Genomic DNA, 12408 nt, shown 5'->3' with positions numbered 1-12408 from the left:
AAGCTGAATAGCCCCTTTAGATCACTGGATGTGAGCAGAGAGGTGGGGTAGCTGGCAGAGGAGAGATTGAGATGAGTTCTTAGGCACAAGTTCTCTGTGATGGTGGTGAGGTGCTGCACAGGGTGCCCAAAGTTCTCCCTGAACAGCACTTTTCATTGTGAGCGTTAAGTGAGTGCTTAACCAGGCTGCTCCAGCCCCCAGAGAGCTGTAGTCCAACCTTTCCCCTCTGTCCCTGCCTCCCCAGTCCCTCCTTGCACACCCCACGTGTGACGTTGCTGTCATTTGCAGAGTGCCCACCAGGGAACTTCCTCTGGCTCATCCCACTGCTCATCTTCCTCATCCTGCTCCTGGGGCTGCTGCTGCTGCTCTTCTGGAAGTTTTGTGCCTGCTGCAAGGTGAGGGCCTCAGACAATGTCCCAGCTTTGGGAAAGCACCACATAAAGGCCAAAATCATCATTAATCTCCAGAACCAACCCAGCCTCCAGCATGACCACATTGACAGGGGCTGAGTCCCAGTGGTATCCAGCACCTCTGCTGTTGCTGACACAAGCTGTGGTGGGATTTCCTCCACCTAAGGGATATCTGGCTACAACCAGGTTCCAGAGCTCCATCCATCTGCTGCCCACCCATCCCTGCTGATGGGAATCCTTCCAGCTGAAGATGTGGGGTTTTTCGCTCTTGGCCACACAGTGATTGTGTCTTTGGCATTTGTTTTCTAGGCGTGCCTAGCCCTGCTTCCCTGCTGTGCACAAGGTACCAACTCTTTGAACTGGGGGAAGAGGGATCTGTGGTGTTCACTGTCTTCCTGGATTGGGGATGGTGCTGGGATAAGTATCTCTCCTCCTCTTCTCTGAGCTGGAGAGGTGGATCTGCAGAAAAGCTCCTGGCAGAGAGCCTGAGCCAAGGAGCCATTAAGCTGCTGCTCCATTGCTCCTTCCTGCCCCACAGCCTGATGTGCCCTACTGGGAATCCCGCTGCTGGCTCTCCCCTGAACAGTGTCCCTTGTAATACCTAGCTGGTGTTCTCCACACTCATGGACACCCCTTGCCCTCTCCGCTGTACTCCACTCCTGGCATCCCAACACCTTTGGCACAGTGGAAGCCCTAACGACTCCCCAGAGCAACATCTCTGGTGCTGGGATGCTGATGGCTGGCATTGTCCCAGTCTGCCCAGACTCTGACCTTGCCCCTGGCTCTGCAGGTCGCACTGTTGGCTTCAAGGAGGACCACTACATGCTTCGCCACAGCCTCATGTCCTCTGACCACCTGGACACCCCCATGGTCCGCAGCGGGTCCCTCAAGGGTTGTGACACAGTCCGCTGGAAGATCAACAACAATGTTCATAAACAGGGCTTCACCTCCCTCGCTGCCGCCAACCCCAAAGATCTCAGTGAGTGCCACAGCTGAGGAGTAGTGCATGGAGGAGATGCTGTGGGTGCCACGAAGGACAAGAACCCTTGGTAGTGACCCCAGCTTTAGCAGCCATGGCATTACCTCCAAGCCCAAACGCAAAGAGGTTCTTCCTATATCTGCTTCCATCCTGTGGGAAGCTAAGCAGCACATTCCTGTGTCTAGCCTTGTAGCAGAGCAGGTGGTAGCCTTGGAGACCTCCTGACAGCCTGGCTGCATGGTGGATGTAGCCTGCATGTGTCTTACTCTAATTAGCTCAATGACACAGCCTTGATTTCGCTGCTTCATCAGTCCAGAGCCACCACTGGACACTGTTCCTTTGCTGAATCTGGCAGAGAGCTTCCCAGTTAGCCCTCCAGTTCTTGGAGGGTTTTCTCTGCTGGGTGCTAGCAATATGAGATCTGGATACCGAGCATCAATGTGTGTCCTCATGCTTCCAGCTTTTGGCTGGGTTATTTCTCTTACCCCAGAAGGAAGGAGTTTGACTTGGGAATTTCTCTTTCCAGTTCCCTATGGGCTGTCTCTGAGGCTGACCCGGCTTTTCACACAGAACCTGGTGAAACCGGACACCCGAGAGTGTGAACAGCTGCACAAGGAAGTGGAGGAGAACGTACGAGCCGGGAATGAGGGGGCTTGGGGTGGCACTGGGGCACAGCCATGCTGAGGGCTGTCTGCAATGCTGAGGAAGGAGTGCCCCTTCCCTGTGAACCCAGACAGCACTTGAAAAAAAGAAGCAATATCTCTTCTTTCTGAAAGAAAGCACAAATTTTAAGATTGCAATTGTGAGAATTATCAAAAGCATCTGATGAGAATTGCAGTTTGCTTCAGAACATGTGGTTTGAAGCTCCTGTTTGGCTTCAGTTCGCAGCTTCTTGCCATATTCTGGGGAGAAACCATATGTTGGTCTGCCTGGTGTGGCAGGATGAGAGGGAAGGACCTGGGAGGGACCCGGCTCTTGTGTTTGCTGGCAGCATCTTCTGCTTGCTGAATACATCCCTGTTCAGCAAGGGGTATGTTGTGAAAGTCCCTCTTGCTCCTTGCAGCTGAATGAGGTTTTCAAGCACATCCCTGGCTGCCACAAGCTCCAGCAGACCAAGTTCAGGTGAGTCACTGGGGGAGAGATCTTCTCTGGGGCAAGGTTCCCCCAGGCCCTGCTGATGAGGGAGTGGACCAGAGGGCTGGGTGTGACATTTGGGGTGCTGGGTGGGAGCATGGGCTGTGAGACACCCCCAGCACAAGCAGGAGCCCAGTGCAGTGCAGTGCAGTGCATCCAGGGCTGCAGAGCAGAGCCCACCCATCTGTACAGGTGGTCTCAGCTGCATCTGGCTTTGGACCTGAGACTCCTACAGCCAAAGACAAATCCTGGTCACATAGTCCTCAATGGGAGAATTCCCATTGACTTCAAAAATTTCAGCACTATACAGAGTTCCAAGTGCCTGATGCAGAACAGAGGAGCCTGGGGATGCTGGCACTTGAGTGGGAAGTGTTATTCCCTCCTCACAGCCATGATGAGATGTGATCTTCCCTTTGGGCACATTCCTCATCGCATTAGGAAACCCAGGCCTGAAGGGAGCAGCCAGGCAGGAGGAAACATGTGATGGGGCCATGGGCTCTGCAGGCTGGGATGGCACCCGCAGGGCAGCTGCTGCAGCTCAGACCTGCACAGGGCTGTGATTCTGTGATTCACACCCAACTTTGTCTCCACAAATGCATTAGTCACTCTGATTGCTGGTTGTTTTCCTTTTTCCCTCCTCCCAGGTTACAGCCCAATTCTGGGAAAAGGTAAGAGAAATTTAGCCCTCCCTTGTGCTGCTCCTCCCTCTTCATCCACACACACATGTGGGGTGCCCACTAGGCCCTCCGGCTGCTACATGAGATGAGCAATCCTGGCATCAGCTCTTACCTGGCTCTCTCTTCCTACCGGTCACAGGCAGGACCACACCATTGTGGACACAGTGCTCACTGCCCCTCGCTCAGCCAAGCAAGAGATCATCAAAGTGATGGAAAAGCATGTTTCCCACGAGGCTTTCAATGATCTGAAGGTTTCACCAGGCTACTACACTGTGACCTCGGATCAAGGTAGGGAGCAGAGCCCAGCGCTGCCTCCTCGCTGGGCAAGGAGAGGCATTTCCCACAGCTCACCATTGCTGCTTCCCACAGATGCTCATGGGATGGTGGAGTTCCAAGAAGCTGTGGAGCTAGTGGATGTGCGTGTCCCACTCTTCATTAGGGAGGATGATGACGATGAGAAGCAGCTGCAGGTGGAGGCCATTGATGTCCCTACTGGCATTGCAGAGATTGGACGCAGGATTGTCAGCATCACCATCATCAAAGAACAAGGTGAAGTGCTGCGACCGTGGCACAAGATGAAGGCTGCTTGTGTTTGGGTATCCTATGTCCAGATGGACTCGTGGTTTCTAAGGCTCAGCCCTGTGTATCTGAGCTTCCCCCCAATCACAGACCACAGATTTACTTGGTGACTCCTATCTTAACTCACCTGTATCTAAACTAAAGCATTTTTGAAAGCATCCAAAGGAGGGTTGTCAACCCTGGTGACAGAGACTTAAACATTTGACCATCACAAGTTTAGATGCTACAATTCCACAGAAGATCTAGGGTTGACCGTATGTCTCTACTGCTCCAGTTCATAGGTTGCTGGAATAAAGTAAACCTTTTTGCTGTTAATGCTGTGCTTGGGACAGTTTCCCTTTGCTTCCCATCTGGTTACTTAGAGCAGGAGAAACAAGCCAGGAGTTAAGTCTCTAGCCCATGCAATAATATTTCCTACACACACCACATTCATGGGTGATAGGAACTCTCTGTGCACCTGCATGTCTGTAATGTGATCCTTCATGTATTTGATCTACACATTTCTTCTCTCCTGCCCCTTCCAGCCAGCAGCCTCATCACCTTCTTGCAGCCAGCCTATTCCCACAGTCGCTTTGACAAGCTGGCCAAGATCCTTGTCCTCCGGGAGATCATAGATGATGGGAAATCCCAAGTCACCTACAGGACCCGGGATCTCACCGCCGAGAATGGCAGGGTAAGGGTGATGCTCCTGAACTTGGCAGGCAGGTATGCGTGGGCACTGAGGGCTGGGAAGAAACTGACCCCGGGGCTGCAAAGAGCAGTTGATCAGGCTCAAAGGGGATGTGGCTGTGAGAGGGGAGACCCAAGACTGAGGTTAGCACTAGGGCAAACATTCTCCTCCATCCCTTGCTCTCTGTGTCTCAGCAACCTGAGAGGCTGCCCCCTGAACTAAGGGCACTAGAAGGCACATGGGGATTCACTGAGGGGAAGCTCTCTCTCTCGGAATCTTCTCATGGGTGCTGTGAGTTACAGCCATGCATCTCTTCCTTCTCCTCCAGGACTACATCTTCACAGAGGGTGACCTGGTCTTCCAGCCTGGGGAGACCCGAAAGGAGGTGCAGGTCCCCTTGCTGGAGCTGACTGAAATAGACACCCTCCTGCACAACTGCCAGCTCAAGCAGTTCGCCGTTGATCTCCTCCACCCCAAGTACGGCGCCAAGATCGGCCGCTACCCCCAGACCACGGTGACCATCGCCGACCCAGGTAGGGGTGGGCAGCCAGGCAGTGGGGAACGATAGCAGCGGGTGGGGGCCTCCCACACCGGACCAGCCTTCCCTGAGGTGGCGTACAGAGCTTCAGCCCTGCTCTTCACCCAAAAAGTGGCAATGAGGAGGCTCCTCCAGCTCCGACTGGTAGATTTGGGCCTCCCTCTAGGGGCATTAGTGGGTATATACAGTCGGTAGAAAGGAGGGATAATCCACCTCGCAAGAGGAAATACGAGTGGATACTTCAATCCTTTTCCTCGGGGGGCTGAATAAAAAGCTATTAAAATAGGACAGAGGTGGGAATTGCCATGAGCTGTGCTTGTGGTTCCTGTGGCTGGACAAGCAAAACTATATACAAAAATACAAAAGTATTGTCATCAAGGGGGTTGATAACATAAAGGTATTTATCACAGTACGGGTAATAAATACTGGGGGTACAAGACAGTCCCTTGACATTGGACCAACGAGGACTGCTTCAGGGGCAGGCACCAGGGACTGGAGAGGCTCCAGAGAGCTCTCTTCTGGACTTGGTGGGTTTCCAGAAGCAACTGGATGACTTCAGAAGGCTCTGCCCATCGCTTTGTTCTCTTATGTCTGCACAACACAACTGCCCAATTGGCTGAAGCATTACTAAATACATTCATACAGAGCTAAAGATTTTCAGAGGAAAGAAGGTGGTCTCTTAATTTCTTCCTCCCTAGGCAGTCTGTAATGAGCAGCAGGAGGGTGCAGGATCTGGGGGGGTCTGAGCCCAACTCTCAAGCCAGCTTGCTGTGTGGCTTTGTGGAATGTTATCAGGAAGTGCCTCAGTTTCCCTTCGCTATAATGGGGATCTGCCCCTGAGAAATGCTTCGAGAATTGCTGCTTGGGGTGGCAGGACAAGTGCTGAAGAGAGGCACACTTCCTTCTTTTTGTCCCGTGTGGGGAGACTAGCACTGATGTGTCCTTTCTTCCTTGTGCCTGCAGAGGTGGTGGATGGTATCCCCTCGATGACTGGCCTGGGCCAGATCTCCCAGCCCCCAAAAGGCTGCCTGAGTGTACCACTTAACCCCAAGGCCAATGCTCTCAGCTCCAGGGAAATCAGCTTCAGCTGGTTTCCTCCACCAGGAAAACCTCTGGGGTACAAGGTGAGGAGTGAGTGAATCCCTGGGGAGAGTGTGAGTCCTATCCTGCAGGTGTTTCACACACACAGCCATTTGTGTCAAAAACATGGGGAGAAGATGCCCAAAGGAGGAAACAAGCTCATCCCTTCTGGCCCCCTCCATCCCTGAGGGACCATTGTGGGGTGGATGTGGAATTTGCAGGAAAGATTTCTAGGGGGTTCATCTCCCTTTCCATCACTTACTATGAAATGCCCACATCATTCTGGCCTCTCACTTCAGAAGAATGGCACAACACCTTGGGTTTCCCAGAGAAGATCTAATAAGAGATGGGGAATTTCTCACTCATTATGATGGGGATCTGAAGGCATCATGACTTGCTGTTGCTTTGCCAGGTTAAATACTGGATCCAAGGGGACCCCGAGTCAGAAGCCCATCTTATCGATGTTAAAGCACCATCAGTAGAGCTGAGTAACCTCTACCCCTTCTGCGACTATGAGATGCAAGTCTCAGCCTACAATGCTATGGGTGAAGGTGCTTACTCTGACATCATCCACTGCCGCACGCTTGAGGACGGTGAGCCAACCTACACTTTGTTTCCCACTATGTGGAAGCGAGTTGGTGCAGGTGCATCCAGCATGGGCTCAAGGCTCCAGCCCTGAGCTTCTGATGGTCTTGGGGACAAGTACCAAGTGCTTCCCACTGCAACCCAGCTATGATCTGGGGAGTTCTGGGCATTTGTGTGCACTGGCTTCTGACTTACAGTAACCTGAACCCTTTGTTCTTGCCTTTCCAGTCCCCAGTGAGCCCGGCCGCTTGGCTTTCAACGTCGTGTCTTCCACTGTGACACAGCTGAGCTGGGCTGAGCCTGCAGAAACCAATGGGGAGATCACAGCTTATGAAGTCAGTTATGGACTTGTGAACGAGGACAACAGTAAGAGCTCATTTTCTGACCAGGGCAGTTCAGCTAAGCTGAGGAGCTGAAGTACAATTTCCAGAGGCTGGGCTAGTCCCAAGCAGCAGCAGAATCAGAATGGCTCCAAGCATGTTTCTTGAGGGGGTCACTTCTTGATGGGAGGAGCACAGGAAAATCACCATTCAGGATTTAACCCTGCAAAGCCTGGAGCACTCTCAGTTCCCATTCACTTCTGTAGTGTTTTGGTGCTGCTTTTCAACTTAAAATCTTAGTTCATAGGTCTAGACTCTAGGACTAAGATGTCAGGAAGATGCTGTTCGGTAACACAGCAGCAAAGGGGATACCTCTGCTCCAGGCTGACTCCACATTCAGTTTGGGAAGTCCCCTGAGATGATGTCATGCCAGTTGTGATCAGCCCACACAGCTTCTGCACCTTGTTCCAGAGACAGGCTGTGTCCTGGCAGCAAACCTCAGTGAACCTGTTGGCCAAGGATGGGGTGCTGTGGGATCCTTCATGTCTCAGGGCCTCATGAGTGACAGGCATACTGTATTTGCAGTACCCATTGGCCCAATGAAGAAGGTGCTGGTTGAAGATCCGAAGAAGCGCATGGTGCTGATAGAAAACCTGCGGGAGTCCCAGCCCTACCGCTACATGGTGAAAGCCAGGAATGGTGCTGGCTGGGGACCTGAGAGAGAAGCTACCATCAACCTTGCCACGCAGCCTAAGCGCCCGATGTCCAGTGAGTTACTGCTCCCCCTGGGTGGGAGCAGGAGCACTGCTGGGGTGTGCTCCCCATTACCCCAGCTGCTTCTCCATGCCCTGCTTGCTCAGCTCCACCACCCACCCTGGTGAATGCTGAAGGCCAGCCTAAGTATGGGAAGCCTGTGTGGTTTTGATCTGCTTGTCCACCGGCATTTTTCCCACCTCTTCTCCAGTCCCCATCATCCCTGATGTCCCCATCATTGATGCAGAGGGAGGTGAGGACTACGACAGCTACCTGATGTACAGCGCAGATGTGCTTCGCTCTGCAGCTGGCAGCAAGCATCCCAGTGTCTCTGATGATTCAGGTACATTGCTCTGGGTTTTGCAAGGTCACTTTTAACATTTCCTTAACAGCAGTTTTCAGCAATGGGTCTCACTGCTCCTTTCCTCCTCATGGAGATGGAGAGATCCAAGTCACAGAGATGATGGAGATCAACCAAAGCACAGTAGCTGCATCCATGGGAACACTTGACTAGTCACAGTGTAAATAAGACCAGTGCCTCCCTTCATAGCCATGAGGCAAAAAGAAATCTCAGTGTGGGGTGGGAGAGATTTTCATGGCCCTCCCTGCTCACCTTCCCTTCCTGTTGCCATTTGGCTGGGCCACAAGAGCTTCTGTTAGCAAGCAAGTACTGGCAAATCAGACCTCTGAGTCTCTCGGATGCTCAGAGTCTTGGCCAAGCCAACAGGAGGGAATTCACAAGGTGCTGGGAAGGCACTGGCCTCTCTTCCTCCATCAGTTCACTCTCTGAATAAGGCTGGCTTCCTTGTCTTGTACTGGGACAACAATGGGAAGATGTGCCAATAGTGAAATGATGAGGCTTGTCAGTAGGATCTGGAGGGTCTTCCCTGAGGAGGTTTTCCACGGCCTGGGATCAAGCAGTGAGTCCCTGGTCCTGTCAGAGAGCAAGGTAGTGGGACCACCGAGCACACATGGAGGACTGAGGGAACCTGTCCTGAGCAGAGGACAATTGTTGCAAGACTCCTCATAACAGGGACAGGCGTGCGGTGGGAGTCTGACTCTCACCTTTGTCATGATGGACACAGGGCTGGAAAAGAGCCCTAGGGCTGAGGAACACCATGCATGTTGCATTCCCACCATCTTCCTTCTACCAGTCATACAATGGTTGCACTGCCTGAACTCATCAGCTCACTTGGCTAGACAGGCTGTGGAGGGTTGCTGTTCCCACTGGTGCCTGTCCTTTCCCTCCCCAGCAAGCACCACAAAGTTGGTGGGCAGCCCACTCTGTACCCCACAGATCATGCCAACACCAGTGCTTGCATTGTCCCAAAAGGCTCCAGGTGGAAATATGTGCCGCTGCTGGGAGAAGACTTGGATCTTCGATGCATCACCTGGAGGCTCCCAGCTGAAACCATTCCCCGCCTCTCTGGCAGCAGCCGCTTCTCCTCAGACACCGAGGGTCTCCTCCATGAGGAGGACAGCGACGTGGCTACTGGCAGCCTGAGGAGGAGCGGGACGCCCCATCCCCAAGCAGGTGAAGGGCAGCTTCATTAAGGCACTGAGTGTCCTGTCTCATCCTGCTCCAAGACAAGGGGCTGGCAGCCGGGGTCTGCCCCAGTATGGGTCCCCTTCCTCCCCTTGTGTGCTCACCCTCATGTTGGCATGATGCACTGTTCACATACTGTAGTCTGCTTCAAAAACCTTGTTCTGGTGTGTCTGCTCACAAGAGTGTCAAGGTAACACCCATCTCGGCATGGACTTGGGAGCCTAACAAGTTGCTAGCACGTTGCTTCTACAAAAGGCTGGACCTTCAAGGCAGGAGAAAACTCAGATGATACTTCCTAAGTGGCACCTGCAAAGGCAGCTCCTCAGCTTAATTAAGTGCCCTGAGCTTCTGGGGCAGATCTGCTGGACTGATCTATCCTGGCCTGCTGAGAAGGGCTGGGGGCTCATCAAGGACCAGAACAATGGAGCAGAGTTTGCTTTTCAGATCCAGATGAAATGGGATCCAGAGTGAGATTTGGAGAAACTGCCTCCATAAAGGGCTGTTTTCCTTTTTTTACCTTTTTTTTTAATCTGAAATTATATATTTGTGCTTGCATCTAAGAAAGATGTGAGAGAACATGGCAAGAACTACAAGACAGTGCCCCAGTGAGGCCGAGGTCTGGAGTTACCTTGGGCACCATGAGGCTGTCTGGTGCCATGTGTAGGGCAAAGTCTCCGTTTACCTGTTTGCTTCCACATCATCATCTTAGGTGGCTTTTTCTAGTTGTAGTGCTCCAGAACAACCTTCCAGAGTGGCTGAAGCTGGGATGCAGCCAAGGCAGGGTGCACCATGATGCCTCCTGCTTCCTTCCCATGGAAACTGAAGCAGCAGCCCTGTCCATAGCCATATTCCTCACAGTGTGCCCTCTTTCACAGAACATTTGCTGAACGGCCGGGTAGACCTCTCCTTCCCTGGCAGTGGCAGTGGCACACTGACCAGGACAATGAACACCAGCTACCATCAGCTGAGCTCACACATGCAGCAGGAGCACAGAGTGATGGGAAACTCCTCTCTGACAAGAGACTACTCCACAATGCTGATGGGGCACGGTGAGTACTGTGATGATGGACCTGTCCTTCCCTTCTACCCCTATTACTGTCTTTGGAATCAATGCCCTACAAGTCTTTTCGGTGTGACAACTGTGTTCACTGCAAAGGGGGCCTAAGAACAGACATCTGTAAGGTCATGTCCTCACTACTGATGTTTAGGTGCTTTGCTAAGGCCAGCCTGCTGCCAGACTAGTCTGGAAAGGGTTCCCATCCCTCATGTGCAGAGTGCTCGGGAAAGGGAGCTACATCTTTATCCTCATACCACAAAGCACTCTGGCAAGTGCACGTGTGTCTTCTTACTTTGTCTGGCAGCATGGTTGCCTTTTGGCTCCACAGGTGTACATCAGCTGGTGCTGAAAGAAGGTTGTTATAAGACTCTTCAAATCTGAGCCTTAAAAAAAACCCTACTCCGCAGGAGCCAGCACCTGGGCTGAATCTGCTCTGAAGTCTCCAATGGTATTTTTCTCTCTTTGTCTTGCACCACTTCTGTAGATTGCCCAGGGACACTCTTCCCTCCCATCTGTGAAGATGCTGGGAGGAAAATCCTGCGGCCCCAGGATATGGGTTTCAGGAGCAGGGCAAAGGTGAAGGGTTACTACCCCAGCACTGGCTGTCGGGACTCTATAATCATGACTGATGGGTCTGCAGGGATTTGCAAGTACATAGGTACAGCTTTGCCCAGTGTCTCTTTCCAGCCATGCATCCCATAACATCCAAGCCACTGACCACCCATGAGCTGTTGCTATCCATTGCTTGTCCCAAACCCTCTCTCCATGGCTTGCTGTGTGCCACACTGGTGATCTTCCTGACCCAACCTGAGCCTCCATCACATCACCTTTCCCTTCACAGGTGACTTCAGCTGTGTTTCACCCCACCTGGGCTGCTTAACACTCACCACCACCGTGCTCTAGTGAGCTGAGCAGCTCATTGTCCCCATTCTCTTCATTCCTAACAAGCTGCTTGTTCTCAGTCTTACCCCACAGGTCTTTGGAGGAGTCTTGGGGAGAACATGTGTTCCATATGAGATGTCCCTCTGCAAGCTCCTTGGGAAAGTCCATGTCAATGAGCGGTCTCAGTTCCTGAGTGGCACCTGGGAGGCTGCTGTACTAAACATGAGTCCTGGTCCCAGCTGCCCCATACCCTTGATCAGGCCCTGGAGGTGTTGGACTGCTTCAGCTATAGACTAGGGCCAGTGCTAACTGAGCTACATGTGAAGGTATCTGTGAAGCTTATGGCAGAGGGGACAGGGTGCTTCAGGGTGAGTGAGGAGGGCCACGTGCAGCACCTGGGCTCCTGCTCTGGTTTCTTTACCACAGGGGCACAAAGCTTACCTTAACTTGTGCCACCCAAGGCTGGCAGCCCAAGGCCATGGGACATCACTGCAGGTGTGCAGAGCCAGCCAGTCCTGGGTTGTGGTGGGTCAGCTTGCAGAGATAACATCTCACTACGTTCTCCATGGACCATTAGGACCATTCCATGCTTGTGTGTGCCACTCCCTCCTCTCCTCCAGATCTCCACCTTGATGTTGCCTTTTTCCTTCAGACTCCAGGCTGCGGCTAGGGGTTCCCGACACCCCCACACGCCTGGTGTTCTCTGCCCTGGGACCCACCTCCCTGAAGGTGAGCTGGCAGGAGCCGCACTGCGAGAAGGAGGTGCAGGGCTACAGCGTGCACTACCAGCTCCTCAATGGAGGTCAGTGAGCAAGTGCCACTGTCCACCAGGCACTTGGTGGTGGGAGTTTCTGGAGAATCTGGTCTGGGTCTTCTCCTGGGCAATGGGCTCTGGGTGATTTTGCTTGAGCAGAGGGGGTTGGACCAAATGACCTCCAGGGGTCCTTTCCAGCCCCAACCATTCTGGGATTCAGGGACTGGTCCCCACCTTTGCTTTTTCTGCAGCCTTGAGGAAATGTCTCAGCTACCTCACAGCTCTTATTCTGTTTCTGCTGGGGGGACAATTCCTGGGGTTGCTTGTGGAGTCATCCTTCCTCTGAAACCACTTAGAATCATTCTCCACCAGCCCAAACATTTCAGTCGAAGTTTTTTTCCAGCACATTGGACTTGGAGGAAGAATTTGAATGAAAATATCTTT

At 52.7% G+C, this 12408-nt stretch overlaps 1 protein-coding gene across 8 annotated transcripts in view; it reads left to right on the top strand.

The window, feature by feature from the left end:
- The window catches only part of ITGB4 (integrin subunit beta 4), a 31645-nt gene that overhangs the window by 13653 nt on the left and 5584 nt on the right, over positions 1-12408 (top strand). For 4 of the 8 annotated variants that reach the window (XM_065694178.1, XM_065694176.1, XM_065694175.1 and 1 more), the window contains 19 exons: positions 289-395; positions 720-753; positions 1201-1389; positions 1916-2019; positions 2453-2511; positions 3168-3191; positions 3340-3488; positions 3570-3749; positions 4304-4452; positions 4778-4982; positions 5951-6111; positions 6480-6660; positions 6881-7018; positions 7558-7740; positions 7937-8068; positions 9059-9259; positions 10147-10320; positions 10813-10986; positions 11863-12012. In XM_065694178.1, coding sequence (XP_065550250.1) covers positions 289-395; positions 720-753; positions 1201-1389; positions 1916-2019; positions 2453-2511; positions 3168-3191; positions 3340-3488; positions 3570-3749; positions 4304-4452; positions 4778-4982; positions 5951-6111; positions 6480-6660; positions 6881-7018; positions 7558-7740; positions 7937-8068; positions 9059-9259; positions 10147-10320; positions 10813-10986; positions 11863-12012 — 2694 coding nt within the window. Of the gene's footprint in view, positions 1-288; positions 396-719; positions 754-1200; positions 1390-1915; positions 2020-2452; positions 2512-3167; positions 3192-3339; positions 3489-3569; positions 3750-4303; positions 4453-4777; positions 4983-5950; positions 6112-6479; positions 6661-6880; positions 7019-7557; positions 7741-7936; positions 8069-9058; positions 9260-10146; positions 10321-10735; positions 10987-11862; positions 12013-12408 lie in introns of those variants that run through there. The other 4 variants (XM_065694180.1, XM_065694179.1, XM_065694183.1 and 1 more) reach the window with 4 other exon arrangements.

Source organism: Lathamus discolor, chromosome 13 (assembly GCF_037157495.1).
Source record: "Lathamus discolor isolate bLatDis1 chromosome 13, bLatDis1.hap1, whole genome shotgun sequence".
Lineage (NCBI taxonomy): Eukaryota > Metazoa > Chordata > Aves > Psittaciformes > Psittacidae > Lathamus > Lathamus discolor.
Note: the sequence above shows the minus strand (reverse complement) of the source record. Positions and strands in the feature narration are given on the sequence as shown.